The following is a 17397-nucleotide window of genomic DNA, read 5'->3' as shown; positions in this document are numbered from 1 at the left end:
GAAGCATTATGAAGGCCTCATAATTATAGATTAGATGACCCCCATCTTTTTAATGTCCTGGGTAAGTTTAATTAAGTAACATAGTAACTATCTTATCCTGGGGTAATATATACTGTTTCTGAGGTAGAATAAATAATGACTCCCCCACCTCCAGAAAGATAGCCACATCCTAGTCCCCAGAACCTGAGAATATGGTAAATACCATGGTAAAGAGATTTTACAGATATGATAGATGTTAATGACCTTGAGATTATCATGGATTACTTAGGTGGGCCCAATCTAATAAAATATAATTGAAAGTAGAAGATAATGGATAAAGAATGGGTAAAAATATTCAACTGGAAAAAGATCTGACTGGCCATTGCTGACACTGAATATAAAAAAAGGAGTCCTTGAACCAAGGAATATAGTTTCATCTATAAACTGGGAATGGCCCTCAGTTTACACCCAGAAAGAAAATGGAGATGTTGGTTCTACAACTGCAAGTAATTCAATTTTGCCAGTAACTGAAAGAATAGGAAATACATTATTCTCTAGAGACTACAGAGAAGAGTTCAGCCTTGCCAACTTCTTGAATTTACCCAGTGAGACCTATGCTAGACTTCTGACCTACAGAACTATAAAAGAATAAATTCTGTTTTAAGTCACTGTGTGGTGATTTGTCATAGGTCAATTGAAAACTAATATAATTCCTTTTAATTTTGTTTTTTTAGTGAGTGCTTATTAGTCTATCATCTCATTATTTTTAGTAGAAAAAAATGATATACATTATATAAACATAAAATTCACAATGGGCTGAGTTACACAATAAATACAATGATTTGGATATAATATTATTTATATAATACAGGTATTTCAAAAATAGCCTGACCAGGTGGTGGCACAGTGGATAGAGCGTCAAACTGGGACACAGAGGACCCAGGTTTGAAACCCCGAGGTCACTGACTTGAGTGCGGGGTCATCTGGTTTGAGCAAAGCTCATCAGCTTGAGCCTAGGGTCACTGGCTTGAGCAAGGGGTCATTCGGTCTGCTGTGCCCCTACTCCCCCCAGTCAAGGCACATATGAGAAAGCAATCAGTGAACAACTAAGGTGCTGCAATGAAGAATTGATGCTTCTCATCTTTCTTCCTTCCTATCTGTTTGTCCTTATCTGTCCCTCTCTCTGTCTCTGTCACAAAAAAATGCTACTAATAAGAGATACATAGAAGGTTATAGGTAAAATTTTCAAATAGTTATTTACTTTTTACCATATAAATGAATTAAGATTAAAATTTATTTTCTTTATCAAACTACCTTTATCTTTAATTTGATGTTTTAAAATATTTTTATTTGATGACTTATATATTACTTCTTTTGGGAAATTTCTTATAATTTTCAGATTTCTCTGGAAAATGGTGTACAGCTTCTACTCAGTAACTGAGTCAGTTTTAAAGGTCTTTGAAAAATCCATGTTCACCATGTACAATTTCCTCCTTAATGAGAAATTCACCACAATTTGTTTTGAGTTATACAGTGACATTCCATGTGCCTAAAAGAGAATGATCTGCACTTTTTAAGTTTTGGAGGATGAGAGCTTGTTTTAGAACAACTCTGGTATTACTTTGGAAACTTTCTTTGAAATGGAATTGGTTTTCAGGTTTACATGTGTTTATATGGATATGTTCCATTTAGTTTACTAGTGTGTTTCACATGCATGATTTCATTTCACTTGTAAATGTAAAAGAGTAGGTTTTTTTCTGGATTTAGGGGTTCAGGGTGGTTGTATGACTTTCTCAGGATATATACGGCAGTGCAGAGGCTGTCCTGGGTCTTTTATTTTTGTCCTCTTCCACCTCCTTTGGTTTTCCAGGTACACAATTTTAATTTGGTAAATATTGGCCTTTTTAAATATTGTCCTGAACACTGATACATTTGCAAAATGATGTAGAGTATCTTCTTATCTTTACAAAAAGTTATAAAGGCCTGTAGGTCAGGGTGAAAAATGCCAGAAACATGAAGCAACTTTGCAAAGGGATCCCAGGTAGTTTTTTCTTCCTGTGATATCCCTTGTCTCTATGTAATTTATTATGTCAAATGGGTGACATTTTCTGTTATGTATAAGTATGAGGGACCCAAAAATATTTACCAAAGATTTTCTATTGAAATTATTTGTCTTTGGGTAATTTGGGTCCAATCTTATGTGGGTCCTGGTTTTAAGGCTAGGGAGAGTATATTTATCCAGTTACTTAGATTACTGTTTTTTCCCTTAAATATTAAAGAGGGTAGTAACACTGCTAATTTTTTTTTATTAATGTTTTTTTTTTGCAAGTATTTATATATTGTTTCTTTTTTTAAGGTCTAGAAGCTATGACTGTGATTTCTTTTTAGAGTTATCTCCCCATAGTGTGTAATCTTTTGTATGTCGTTCATAATGATCTGTCAGTGTAGAGTTTTAAAAAAATTGGGTTGAAACCCATTTTGGGGGTCACCTACAAATATATTTGAAACATTTTGTCATCGTTTCATGATTTTAAAAAATAGTGATGGACTGTATTTAAAGTGTTTAAAAAATGAAAGTTGTTGCAGTATTATTTTCTGTAATTAAAATCAGCCGAACATGAAAAGGCAAAGATAGTAAGTGTGGGCAAGGCCAGCATGTTAGCGCCCCTTAGTGGGAAGACTTGGATGGCCAGAGTCGTCTTGGATTTGATGGAAACTTGGAAAAGAGTGTAGAAAAAGACAAGGTGGAAAGAAAAAAAGAAAAGACTTGCTCAAAATGGAGAAAAAGGAAAAATTTTGGACACTGAAGAGATTAGACTCATTTATTTTGTAACTTTCAAAGGTCAGACAGTCATGAAAATCTCATCACTGTCATGCCAGCATTGAGCTAAGCACTTGTGAGAGTTCATTGTTATAATGTACCAACTCAGCGAAGTAGATTCTGTTATTTTCCCATATCTATAATGGTGATACTGAGATTTCACAGTTTAAATATTGGCCTATAGTCAACCACTTTATAATGGACTGGCTGACCATTCAGAGCTAGACTTTTAACTGTTTCAACTTCTATGTTCTTTATTAATAATCATTGTAATCTTTGTAGCTAATAAGAATAATACTTTCAACATAAGTTTTTCTTTCATTGAAACTTTGGAAATGAACAAATAACTTCTTTATGTAAAAAACATAATATGCTAATATTTTGAAACCTGTGTAATGTTAAGTATCTTTACCATTGTATAGAAAGGTTGAAAATTTTGACTTAAAAATACTATTAGTGGCCCTGGCTGGTTGGCTCAGCGGTAGAGCATCGGCCTGGCGTGCGGGGGACCCGGGTTCGATTCCCAGCCAGGGCACATAGGAGAAGCACCCATTTGCTTCTCCACCCCCCCCCCTCCTTCCTCTCTGTCTCTCTCTTCCCGTCCTGCAGCCAAGGCTCCACTGGAGCAAAGATGGCCCGGGCACTGGGGATGGCTCCTTGGCTTCTGCCCCAGGTGCTGGAGTGGCTCTGGTCGCAACAGAGCGACGCCCCAGAGGGGCAGAGCATCGCCCCTGGTGGGCAGAGCGTCGCCTCTGGTGGGCAGAGCGTTGCCCCTGGTGGGCGTGCCGGGTGAATCCCAGTCGGGCGCATGCGGGAGTCTGTCTGTCTCTGCCCGTTTCCAGCTTCAGAAAAATACAAAAAAAAAAAAAAAAAAAAATTAAAAATACCATTAATGGCTTAGTTAAATGTTTTTATTTTTTTAATATTTTTTTTTATTGATATTAGATGGAGAGAGAAAGAAGGAGAGAGGGAGAAAGAGAGAGAAACATTGATTTGTTTTTTCCACTTATTTATACTTTCATTGGTTGATTCTTGTATATGCAACCCTGGCATTTCTGGAGGACACTGTAACAAACTGAGCTACCTGGCCAGGGCTAGATCTGTTTTTAGTTCATTGAAAATATTGCGTTACTTAAAAGTAGATTTGATTCAAAATGCTCTAAGTTCAGGAATAATATAAATGTATTTTTTTTTAAAAAAAACGTTATTTAAAATTTTTGGTTACAGTTTTATTTTTGTTAACAAGGCTATCTTTAATCTCTCAGGATTAAAAAAACAATTAAAATTTTAATGAATTAAACCTCAAAGGAATGTCAAGGGAAGGGTACAACTGCCCTATTCTCTGAGGTATAGTAACTGTTCCAGTTTAACACCTAACTTCAAAACAAAATTAATTTTTATATTTTCTAAATGAAATAATGTACAACCACCACCTCCTCATCTCATTCTAATTTTCATACACAAAGCTTCATTGTAAACTTGCGAAAAAACTTTTGCCGACCTTAGTACGTAGTGTGTACTTTACAGGAAATTTAACAATCATAACACAGTAATAATGCCATTAACGAAGTTCTCAATTTAGAATCTGGAACACTTTTATCAAAAGGGGGTGAGGAGGAAATTCAGTCTGATGAGTTCGTCTCAAGATCTTCATCTCTTGTTTGCTCCACTTGTACTTTCTTTTCAGTAACTGGATTAATGCTTAGAGCCCAAAACGAGATATCTTTTTTATTACTGTAGATTACATGTTATTTGGTGCTCAGTGTCCATTTGTTCCTCTTGCTTGTTCTTCCTGTCTGCTGCTTCTTTCTCGCGTTGACCCTTCGGCGTATTTCTTCTATGAGCAGTCTGAAAGTTTCTCCCGCCTTTTCTTTCTTTTTTTTTTTTTTTTTTTTAAATTTTATTTATTCATTTTTTTTTTTTTAGAGAGGGGAGAGAGAGGGGGGGGGGGAGGAGCTGGAAGCATCAACTCCCATATGTGCCTTGACCAGGCAAGCCCAGGGTTTCGAACCGGCGACCTCAGCATTTCCAGGTCGACGCTTTATCCACTGCGCCACCACAGGTCAGGCCTCTCCCGCCTTTTCTTTTCGCCTTCTTGATCATCTCCTTCCTCTTCAGAATCAGAGGTTGATGTAATCCCTGTTGTTTTAGCTAAATTTTTCTTTTTGATTCAACTTTTTTCTTCCCCTCTTTTTTGTCTGGCTTTCTTGGCTTCTCCCATCTGGCCCTCTTCATCCTTTTTAAGCTGCTTTTTAGGTTGTTTTTCCTCTTGAGCCTTTTTCTTACCCTTGTCTTCTTCAGATGCCATGTCAGTCTCTTGAAGGACAGGTCTGTTTTACCATTTTGGATCTGCCTCTAGGTTTTGGAATCCTGACTTCTATAACTGCAGGTCGTCCTCTTCTAGGACTTTACTTTTATTTTTTTGTATTTTTCTGAAGCTGGAAACAGGGAGAGACAGTCAGACAGACTCCCGCATGCGCCCGACTGGGATCCACCGGCACGCCCACCAGGGGGCAATGCTCTGCCCCTCCGGGGCATCGCTCTGCTGAGACCAGAGCCACTCTAGCGCCTGGGGCAGAGGCCAAGGAGCCATCCCCAGTGCCCGGGCCATCTTTGCTCCAATGGAGCCTCGGCTGCGGGAGGGGAAGAGAGAGACAGAGAGGAAGGAGGGGGAGGGGGTGGAGAAGCAAATGGGCGCTTCTCCTATGTGCCCTGGCCGGGAATCGAACCCGGGTCCCCCACACGCCAGGCCGACGCTCTACCGCTGAGCCAACCGGCCAGGGCGGACTTTACTTTTAGATTAGCAGATGCTGCTGCTGTTGTCATGACTCCTGCCACCTTGGTTTCTACTCGATTTCCTGCCTTTCTCTTTCTTCCTCTTCCAGCAGGTTTTAGAGTGGTCATGTCCATTGCATTAGTCACATCCTCATTGCTGGCTTTTTCTTCATGTTCAGTATCTTCTTTGAAACACTAGTTTCTTTTTCTTCAACTTCAACATCAGGTGATGCATTTGATTGTTGATGCCTGTTGACTTGAAAATTTCACTTTTGGATTGTTATCTCCCATAAACCTTCATTAAAGCCTTTTCGTTTATTTGGTTTTCTATACTTTTCCTTATTTTCTGAGTAAAGAAGTATATCCTTTGGGCCTAAAAAAAGCAGTCACATGAGTTCCAGAAAAAAAAATGGGTAGTTTGTGGGTGGTTTCATAGCTCCATTGGGAACTTCATCTACTCGAGCTGGCCAATGAGGATAACCTTTCATCCATCTTGGCAAAGATGAAGTCTCCAGGTTTGAAATCATGAGTCATGTTTTGTGACAGGTGATGTCAGGGATCTGGATCCCAAAGATGGTGCGGGGTGGGGTCTGTGGGTATGCAGGAGGACAGATGAAAACCGAGGTTCTGGGGTGGGAGGAGCTGGACGATGCCTCGCGGAGTCCCAATGGCTGGAGCTGCGGTGCTGAGGCTACGGTGGCTGCCAGCCTTCACCGCCCGCGTCCACGCAAGCCACCTGTGCCACCAGCGCCACCAGCTGCCGCAGAGGCATCTCAATGGCCCAGAGTTGCAAGCGCCATAACAGTGCTGCTTAAATGTATTTATTTCATGTAGGAAAGTATAAAGTTAAGATGACCAACTTTTTTACAAGGAAAAAGACAAAAATAAATTGAAGAAAACAAATCATAAATAAAAAAACCATTTTATTCATTACAACAATAATACACTATAATATGATAAATGCATAATAAAACCATTTGTAATATTTTATAATTATGCTTATATGCCTATTAATTTTTAATAATAATTGTAAGAAAAAGGACTCATTTAGATACAAATACGTCACATCACACGCAATGGATCAACTCTGCATTGTTCGAATACGGACATTTACAGATTAGTCTTCCAATATCAAAAAGGAGGACATGTAGGAGGACACTTTTCAAGGGAGGATGGAACTTACAAAAGAAGGACTGTCCTCCCTAAAGGAGGACGATTGGTCACCTTAAATGACATTTTGTCTTTTCTAAGTAATGCACCCTGGGCACCTTTCCTTTATTATAAAGTGATCTCTAGGAGGTAGGGAGCAAACACTTTATTTTAAATTATGTTTATCTCTTTTTTTTTGACATTTTTGTTACACAGAAATGGTTTAATACAAGGGTCCCCAAACTATGGCTCAGGGGCGCATGCGGCCCCCTGAGGCCATTTATCCGGCCTCGCTGCACTTCCAGAAGGGGCACCTCTTTCATTGGTGGTCAGTGAGAGGAAGCAAGCGCGGAGTCGCTCACATACAGTACTACTTCCAGTGACGCGGGCAGCATGTCATATCATTTGTTACGGCTAGCAGTGACAAATATGGAACCGAACATTGACCATCTCATTAGCCAAAAGCAGGCCCATAGTTCCCATTGAAATACTGGTCAGTTTGTTGATTTAAATATACTTGTTTTTATTTTAAATATTGTATTTGTTCCCATTTTGTTTTTTTTACTTTAAAATAAGAAGATATGTGCAGTGTGCGTAGGGATTTGTTCATAAGTTTTTTTTATAGTCCAGCCCTCCAACTGTCTGAGGGACAGTGAACTGACCCCCTGTGTAAAAAGTTTGGGGACCCCTGGTTTAATGGTTTCAGAGAAGTTTCTGGTACATTTTTTTTAATGCCACAATTTTTTTTACCACATCATTATGCAGGGATTTCCATTGACTCTCTGCTCTTCCTCAAACCTAAACTGAAATCACAGAAAGTGGAAGAAATATATCCCTTCACTCTTACCAAATAAAAGACTTGTTTCTCTCTTTACTTACACATTTCACAGTTGCCTGAACCCAAAACCACACAGGCTGAAAGTGAAATATAAAAGAGTTAGCTTGGAAAAATAGTTGCTCTATGAAGTAATTGTTACTAAATACTTTTGGATCAACAAACTGGTAACTTTCAAATGGTTTTGAATGATATTTCTGCTAATATAAAATTGGAAAAGTTTAGTCAATTTCAATAAATGTATTGGGAGCCCAGAAAAATATTATCTAGGAGAATTTTATTAACTAACACAGTCTGAATGATTTTAGTTTTTCTGGTTAACCTCTCTCTCAACAGCCTTTTATTCCATGGTATTATATGTTCATGGTATTATATTAGTTTGGCCAAGAATTGCTTTTTATAAATTAGTTTTAAATTTTGTTTTTAATCTTATTTGGTTTTATCTATTTTCCTTATTTATAAAATAAGTATTTAATAATTCTTGGTATCAGTGGACAGAGAAGATATGACCTCTTTTCAAATCATGAAATGTACTTTGTTCCTGGCCGGATAGCTCAGTTGGATAGAGCATCATCCAGGAACTCAGAGAATGCCGGTCCCTTCTGGGTCAGGGCACATGCAGGAACAGCCTACTGTTCCTGTCTCTCTCTCTCTCTCTCTCTCTCATTTTCTCTCCCTCTCTCTCATTCTCTCTCTCTCTCTTTCTCTCTGCCTTCTTTTCTCAGTAAAATCAATAAATTAAAAAAATGTAATGTTTACTAATTTTAGAAGAAAGGCAATAGGAAAAAGAACCTTTTTATTTTTTCTAATCTGAAACCCTTCCAAAATACTCTCAATATCTGATATGTTGAAATAACGTAAGATTTGCAGCTATGTCCTAATATAGGCCAAGCTCAGTCTTACAATGACTCAGATAGAAGAGTGTCAAATTGGACCCAGGGAATGAATGTGGGGGCTCCCAGTATTTCTGGGAGGTGGACACTGGGTTGCCACTGAGGGATGGCTGGGCATTACTCCATTTTTCCCCAGAAAGAAGCTGTAGGCTTGCTGACACTGGGATTGGCTTTAGAATCAGGAGTCGAGTCAGGATATCTGTAACTATTTCCCACTAATGTTGTAAATGATGAAGAGCGCAGAGACTTGAATAGTGATGAAATGCCAAGTAATAAAAGACTCTGTGCAGCAAAACATTTCAGCTTTTTAGGTCTGACTGTATCCTGGACGATTGCATGACCCCACTGGGGATTCCTGAGGCCAAGGGACACTGCATTGGCACAGCTGTATTAATGTCAGCATAGGACAGATTGTGGCCACCTTGTAAGACTTTATCAGAAGATTTGATTTAAATTCAGAACTTAATCCAAACTGCTGATGAGTTTGTGTGTGCATGTATTTGAGTGGGATTTGGTTACAGGTGATTTCATACCAAATTATAATCTATTGAAATAGGGTTTTTATGAGGATGTGTTTAAATGAAGAAACCTTATTTTATCATTTATGTTGATCTGAAAGATGAACCAAAGGTTAATATCCTCTTAGCTTCTTTTTTTGAAAGCCTTTATTTAAAACTTTAAATATTGGTAGATGTTTATATAATATTGATGCTCATAAATTTCCTATTTTCCAAGTTACATTATGATAAGTGGCAGTGTTAAACTGTAAATGGGTGTTTGAAATTAAGTACTATTAACAAATTAAAAACCCAATTATGACCTATTCTCCAATGATATAATCAACAAATATTTAATTAAAAATATACTTTGTTTCTTTCTAGGGAATCCCGGGATTTCCTGGAAACCAAGGATTAATGGGACAAAAGGTGAGTATTAATAAAAATAGAAAGATTTGGGCCTGCATCCAGTTACTGAAAGAAAGTGGTCATGCATCATCTCACAGAATACTTTTTTGCTACAGTCATGGCAACAGGTATTTTGTTCAAATACAATATCATTTCAGAAGCTATTATTTTAATTTTAAAATTAGTTTTTGTTGCTGTTTTATCCAGGTAATATTATGATTTGCATACATGCTTTCTATTTTACTTGGTTACTTTTCTGTCTTGTGTGCTTGATGATAATTTTATTTCTTCCTGAACTACAACTTTACAAGCTCCTTAGGTGCAGAAATCTTGGTAAAATTCTTTGTTTTTATTTAACTACAAATATCTTTATTTTACTCTTGTTTTTGAGATACTTTTGTAAAGCATACAACTCCAGATTGATGATTATTTTCTCTTAACACATTGAGGAAATTCTTTCGTTGTTTCCCAGTCTCTGTTGTTAACTATGAAAAATCTTTGATTCTAATTACCATTCTTTTGTAAGCAGTCTGTCTCTTTCTTCGGGATTCCTTTAAGATATCTTTTTTTTAGTGTTTACAAAACTCAAAATGATATAGCTAGATATGAATTTCTCTTAATACATCCTGGTGGGAATTCAGTTTGCTTCCTGGTGCTGTGGAATTATTTCTATTAACTCTAGAAAACATCAGTCATTATTTCCATATTACTACTATTTCATTCTCTCTGTGCTTCTTTCTGAAATTTTAGTCAGATATAGTTTATTCTAAGTTTGTCTTCTGTATCTTTTGATAGCTTTTAATTTTCATATTTTCCATTCTGTCTTACTTTCTGGTTACATTTTTGGATATATTTTCCATTGTACTTATTTTTACTTTGCTGTATCTAATCTGCTGTTTAAGCCATCAATTCATTTTTAAAAAAACTTTAATCATAGTTTATATTTTTATTTCTAATTTTTAATAACATCTTTTCTTTCCTCAGCAACTTTTTTCCTTTTTACTGAATTTATTGGGGTGACACTGGTTAACATAATTATAATACCATATTTCCCCATGTATAAGACGCACCCTTTTTTAAAAAATGTGGGGTCTAAAAACCGGGTGTGTCTTATACAATGATTGTGGCATTTCAAATGCCATAGATGGAACTGAGGACAAGGCAATGTATGAAGACAGTGATTCGTCATCACAGATGAGGACAAGCTAATGGATGGGAGTTTTGATAGTGATGAGGAGTTGTATGAATTTTATGATGAATAAAACCTGAGTTTAATAACTTTATGTAATACTTTTTTTTTCAAATTTCAGGCCCCAAAATTTAGTTGTGTCTTATATACGGGGTAGGTTTCAGGCGCACAATTCTATAACACATCTCTGCACACTGTATGTGATTTCACCACCCAAGTCAAATCTTCCCTCGCCGTTTATTCTCCCTGTACCCTCCACTAACCCCCTTCCCCGTCAAATCTTCCCTCACCGTTGATTCTCGCTGTAACCTCCTCCAACCCCCTTCCCCAAGTCAAATCTTCCCTCACCGTTGATTTTCCCTGTACCTCCTCCAACCCCCTTCCCCAAGTCAAATCTTCCCTCACCGTTTATTCTCCCTGTACCCCCTCCAACCCACTTCCCCAAGTCAAATCTTCCCTCACCGTTGATTCTCCCTGTACCTCCTCCTTCCCCCTTTCCCAAGTCAAATCTTCCCTCACCGTTGATTTTCCCTGTACCTCCTCCAACCCCCTTCCCCAAGTCAAATCTTCCCTCACTGTTTATTCTCCCTGTACCCCCTCCAACCCCCTTCCCCAAGTCAAATCTTCCCTCACCGTTGATTTTCCCTGTACCTCCTCCAACCCCCTTCCCCAAGTCAAATCTTCCCTCACTGTTTATTCTCCCTGTACCCCCTCCAACCCCCTTCCCCAAGTCAAATCTTCCCTCACCGTTGATTCTCCCTGTACCTCCTCCAACCCCCTTCCCCAAGTCAAATCTTCCCTCACCGTTTATTCTCCCTGTACCTCCTCCAACCCCCTTCTCCAAGTAAAATCTTCCCTCACCGTTTATTCTCCCTGTACCTCCTCCAACCCCCTTCCCCAAGTCAAATCTTCCCTCACCATTGATTCTCCCTGTACCTCCTCCAACCCTCTTCCCCAAGTCAAATCTTCCCTCACCGTTTATTCTCCCTGTACCTCCTCCAACCCCCTTCTCCAAGTAAAATCTTCCCTCACCGTTTATTCTCCCTGTACCTCCTCCAACCCCCTTCCCCAAGTCAAATCTTCCCTCACCATTGATTCTCCCTGTACCTCCTCCAACCCCCTTCCTCAAGTCAAATCTTCCCTCACCGTTTATTCTCCCTGTACCTCCTCCAACCCCCTTCCCCAAGTCAAATCTTCCCTCACCATTTATTCTCCCTGTACCCCCTCCAATCCCCTTCCCCAAGTCAAATCTTCTCTCACTGTTTATTCTCCCTGTACCCCCTCCAACCCCCTTCCCCAAGTCAAATCTTCCCTCACCGTTTATTCTCCCTGTACCTCCTCCAACCCCCTTCCCCAAGTCAAATCTTCCCTCACCATTTATTCTCCCTGTACCTCCTCCAACCCCTTTCCCCAAGTCAAATTTTCCCTCACTGTTGATTCTCCCTGTACCTCCTCCACTAACCCCCTTCCCCAAGTCAAATCTTCCCTCACCGTTTATTCTCCCTGTACCTCCTCCAACCCCCTTCCCCAAGTCAAATCTTCCCTCACCATTTATTCTCCCTGTACCTCCTCCAACCCCCTTCCCCAAGTCAAATCTTCCCTCACCGTTTATTCTCCCTGTACCTCCTCCTTCCCCCTTCCCCAAGTCAAATCTTCCCTCACCATTTATTCTCCCTGTACCTCCTCCTTCCCCCTTCCCCAAGTCAAATCTTCCCTCACTGTTGATTCTCCCTGTACTTCCTCCTTCCCCTTTCCCCAAGTCAAATCTTCCCTCACCGTTTATTCTCCCTGTACCTCCTCCTTCCCCCTTCCCCAAGTCAAATCTTCCCTCACCATTTATTCTCCCTGTACCTCCTCCTTCCCCCTTCCCCAAGTCAAATCTTCCCTCACTGTTGATTCTCCCTGTACTTCCTCCTTCCCCTTTCCCCAAGTCAAATCTTCCCTCACCGTTTATTCTCCCTGTACCTCCTCCAACCCCCTTCCCCAAGTCAAATCTTCCCTCACCGTTTATTCTCCCTGTACCCCCTCCAACCCCCTTCCCCAAGTCAAATCTTCCCTCACCGTTGATTCTCCCTGTACCTCCTCCTTCCCCCTTCCCCAGCAATCCCCACACTGTTGTCCATGTCCATGAGTTCGCTCTCTTTTTTCTTTTTGCTTAATAATACATTTTTATTCTTAATTGTTTCTTGTTCTGTTTTCAGTCCTAATTAATAGTCTTTTCTGATTTCATTTTTTAATTTGTGAAGATCTCATACATAGTTCTAAATTCTGTTCCTGAGAATTGCAGTATCTGCAGTTTGTTGATATTCCTTTGACTCTCAGTCTGTGGCTTGCTGTCTCCTCCTTCTTTCTGATAATTGTGATTCATTGCTTCATCTTAGCTTGTGGGAGTCCTTTCAGCCTAATAGGAGCCCAGAGAGCTGCCTCCTGCTGGTAGCATGGGTACCATTTCTTTTTTCTTTCTTTTCTTTTTCTTTTTTGTTTTTTTTGTATTTTTCTGAAGCTGGAAACGAGAAGAGACAGTCAGACAGACTCCCGTATGCGCCCGACCGGGATCCACCCGGCTCGCCCACCAGGGGGCGACGCTCTGCCCACCAGGGGGCGATGCTCTGCCGCAACCAGAGCCACTCTAGCACCTGGGGCAGAGGCCAAGGAGCCATCCCCAGCACCCGGGCCATCTTTGCTCCAATGGAGCCTTGGCTGTGGGAGGGGAAGAGAGAGACAGAGAGGAAGGGGGGAGGAGAAGCAAATGGGCACTTCTCCTATGTGCCCTGGCTGGGAATCAAACCCGGGTCCCCCGCACACCAGGCCGACACTCTACCACTGAGCCAACCGGCCAGGGCCAATGGGTACCATTTCATTCCCCTTTGAAAGTTCTGCCTTTTTCCATGGCTGGTCTAACAGTCAGTTTCCCAAGCTGAACGTGCAGTCTTAGATAACCCCAGCCCTGACTCCTGTGTGTCTACTTCTGGCAAGGTTTCTGCACAGTTTCAGATCCTCATATTGGTAGCCTCAACCAGAGTATATTTTACTAAAATGAGGGATCTTTGAAGACTTCCCTACTCCATGTAAGACCAGCACTCTCTCACAGAGAATTCTCTTTCTAGAGGTATTTTTTTTTTCTTTTTTGTTCTGGATTCAGAGAATCCCTTAGTGCTCTAGTGAGCCACAGTCTCAAGTTGAAATCTAAATGCTGTTTTTCTATACTCTATTTTTAAAGTAACATTTATATATATGACCTTAGCAGGTCCAGGTTGCCACTTTATCCACTGCACCACCACAGGTCAGGCTGTACCCTATTTTTAAAATTAGTTTGTTTTTACTATCATAGCTCTTAAACTCTGATAAATAAAAATATTATCTCTTGGTGTTTTTTTTAACAGAGACAGAGAGAGGAATGGATAGGGACAGACAGACAGGAGGGGAGAGAGATGAGAAGCATCAATTCTTTGTTGTGGCTCCTTAGTTGTTTATTGACTGCTTTCTCATATGTGCCTTGATGGGGGTTTTCTACAGCAGAGCGAGTGACCCCTTGCTCAAGCCAGCGGCCTTGGGCTCCAAGCCACTGACCTTTAGGCTCAAGCCAGCAACCATGGGTCATGGCTGTGATCTCACACTTAAGCCAGAGACCCCACACTCAAGCTAGCAAGCCCATGCTCCAGCCAGCGAGCTTGCAGTTTTGAACCTGGGTTTTCCATGTCCAAGTCTGATGCTCTATCCACTGTGCCACTGCCTAGTCAGGCTCTCTTGTTTTTTCTTTTCCTACTGTCTCACCTTACCGACTCTTTGTGAATTGCTAGGTCTTCCTTTGAACGAATTTCAAGTGTCACATCTGACTTCCTAATGAACATATTTGACTTGGGAATTCCACAGACCCTAGGCCCAAGTCTTTGAGATCTTAAATTCCTGAGTTTTCAGCCTTGCCTTTTCCTTATAATAGAGGGAGGGAAGACAGACAATCTCTGCTGATTGTATTGAAATTTCATTGTAGTTCTTTGGTAGCAAATTTCTAGAAATGAATTGATAATTTCCAATCTTAAATTTGATCTGTGTTTGATTTTTAGGGAGAAATTGGGCCTCCAGGACCATTAGGAAAAAAAGGAGCTCCGGGATTACCTGTATGTTGATATCATTATTATTAGGTGTTGGGGATATTTTTACTATGTATTAGTTCTTATTCTGGAGTTCACAAACTGGATGGGATCCAGCAACCAGAGACTTGGGATGCACAGATTCCATCCATTTGTATGAAAAATATTGTTTATGTCCATTTTTCTAGAAGAGTCTAAATTTCTTCAGGTTCTCAAAAACTTGACCACTCAAGTAAAGATCAGAGACCTTATTATATAGCTAAGCCAGAAAAAAAATTGCTAATATTTTATATACTGGGCTACTAACTAGTATATTTTACATTTTATAATTGAAATAATATCTAAAACTGACATCAAAGCATAGTAATAGTAATAGTCATATTGAGATTATATTTTCTGATATTATTAATTAAATTTTTTTGTTTGTCATATTTCCTTTACCATGCTTAGGAGAAAGCAGGTGTTTTTTAGTATACTTGATAGTATTTAAAGTAAAACAGACTAATCAGGTTCTTGTGCTAGAGCAGTTATCAGTGTCTTATTTTGAATCCTATGGTTAGTTAAAACTATGGCCATTTTGTAACTTGAAGAGAGATTATTGAAATAAATAATTAGATTGCAACTCTTTCAAAATATTGCTCAAGAAAATAGAAATTGTAAGTGATGTTGATCAAGGTAATATCTATAAAGAAACCTAATTCTTAGTTTTCATGACAAAAGGAAGAAAGAGTATAGAACAGACCTTTTTTTATTTACATCTGTCTTTCACTAGTGCTTCAGTAATTTGTGCTATTGTAGGTCTTTGATAAGAAAAATTTTAAGGGCTCTACTAACCTTCATACTATCTTGCATAGGTTGCTTATTTACTTCATTATCCTTTATTTGGATGTATGTGAGAAAATTTTCCAAATATTGTGTTATATATTAGTGGGTCAGTTGTTATGAGAACGTGTTACTTGGAAATGCATTTAATATTTTAAAATGTTTTTCTCTATATTTTGCTTACATTCCCATTTAAAAATATAGGGTTTGATGGGAAATGATGGCCTACCAGGTCAGCCTGGAATACCAGGATCTAAGGTAAATATAAGAAAATTAGTAAGATTGAGAACTTTGTGCAAAATGACCATTTATGGACATCAATAAAAGTTTTAACAACGTTAAAAAAAAGTTTTAACAACGTTGACTTTACTTTGAATGTGGTTTTAATTTTATGAATAATCACTTATAAGAATAGAAGCTTAGGCAAAACCTATGCATATAGAAGAGTCTAAAGTAAAGCAGTTCTAGTTTAAGCTGGGAAATATTTAGAATCCCTCTCTACTCAGTTTCTCCCTCCCTTATAGGCATCTTAGAGGGCACTGGGGAATACATAGGGTTCTCTGTTGTTTGGTGCCAAATCCACTGACTGAAGGGATTAGTAGCCATGATTGAGTACTGTCATTTGTCCCAGTTCCTCTGTCCTCTTCTTGTTATTTTTATTTAGTGCAATGTATCTGGAATTTTTGTTTGTGAAATGCCTTGTAGTGAATTTTATTAGGCATTTTTTCCCTAAGGGATGGGTAAGATAGTATATTATTTTTACTTTCAGAATTTAAAAAAGTAAGACATGCTTGACAAAAATATTTAGGATATCAGGTTAGGTCTTTTCCTGGTAGAATTGAAATTCCTTTAATACCATGGTGTGATCATTTTCTAGGTGTATAGAATCCTGTGTGAAGAGAATTATTTTTGTTGTTATTTGTTTTAGAGGATGAGACTAAGTAGTTCTGGCTAGACCCAGGAAGCAATTCTTAACCATTTGATGAGTATATTCTAAAATATTCTAGTGTATCCTTCCAAAAGGAAGTGATAGGATTGCTGTTTCGGAAGCATTTAACCATTAACTAAACATTGTTTCAGTGGAATAGACCCTGGCATATTAAATGAGTAGAGGACCTAAACTACTTATAGTTTCTGAAGCATTAAAAAAGAGGTAGGATAAAATGTCGAGGGAGCCTAATGGTTAGGGAAAAGTAGTTGCCCTCTCGCCAGTAGTGAGCCCTTATAGATAGATTCTTGGAGTATTGTAGTTCCTAGCAGCAGTAGGTGTGCAGAGTTGGTATAAAACCTTTGAGTGACTGGGCTTACCAAGTAGAGGTTCTACAAAATTCTTCAAAGTCATTTTTTTAAGAGGAGATATAGACTAGTTGTATACCCCTTAAGTATCTGGAGTACAATGGACTATCTTGTGGTATTACGGATGCTCTAAGTTTTGAGACTACCACCCAAAATTTCATCAGCTTTTTAAAATTGGCTACTCCACATTGTTGGCTCTCACTGTGCTGGAGGTCAATTAAATCTGCTGGCTTTTCCATAAAAGATTTTAGAACAATGTATTTGTGGCATTTGTAGATTCCGCTGATTTGTCTGGGGAAGCAAGTGGCTGTTTTCAGTATCACAGTTTATTATTTTTACATGAATTGCTATAAAGTTTGGTTTCCCTCATCTTGTACTGTGCAATTATTTTGTTAAAAATAGATTGAGGATGTTAACGTTATACCTATTAGTGTAATCTTTTCAATGAAGCATTATAACTTCTTTTTAGGCAGTATGTCAATTAGCTCAAGTGTTGGAAACTTTCTCTGCAAAGGGCCAGTTAGCACTTTAGTCTTTGAGGGACATAGAGTCTCTATTGCCAACTGCTCAACTCTGCTCTTTTAATGCAAAAATAGCGCTGGGCAAATATAAACTGTGAGGATGTGCCTGTGTTTCCTAAAA

The 17397-nt window shown here is 39.0% G+C and overlaps 1 protein-coding gene and 1 pseudogene across 1 annotated transcript in view; one reads left to right on the top strand and one right to left on the bottom strand.

Annotated features, from left to right (window-relative positions):
- COL21A1 (collagen type XXI alpha 1 chain) overlaps window positions 1–17397 on the top strand; it is a 200179-nt gene that overhangs the window by 165149 nt on the left and 17633 nt on the right. Inside the window, exons 18-20 of the mRNA XM_066252823.1 lie at window positions 9334–9378; window positions 14611–14664; window positions 15664–15717. Coding sequence (XP_066108920.1) covers window positions 9334–9378; window positions 14611–14664; window positions 15664–15717 — 153 coding nt within the window. The remainder of the gene's footprint in view (window positions 1–9333; window positions 9379–14610; window positions 14665–15663; window positions 15718–17397) is intronic.
- LOC136319676 (PC4 and SFRS1-interacting protein-like) lies at window positions 4532–6109 on the bottom strand (annotated as a pseudogene).

Source organism: Saccopteryx bilineata, chromosome 1 (genome assembly GCF_036850765.1).
Source record: "Saccopteryx bilineata isolate mSacBil1 chromosome 1, mSacBil1_pri_phased_curated, whole genome shotgun sequence".
Lineage (NCBI taxonomy): Eukaryota > Metazoa > Chordata > Mammalia > Chiroptera > Emballonuridae > Saccopteryx > Saccopteryx bilineata.
Note: the sequence above shows the minus strand (reverse complement) of the source record. Positions and strands in the feature narration are given on the sequence as shown.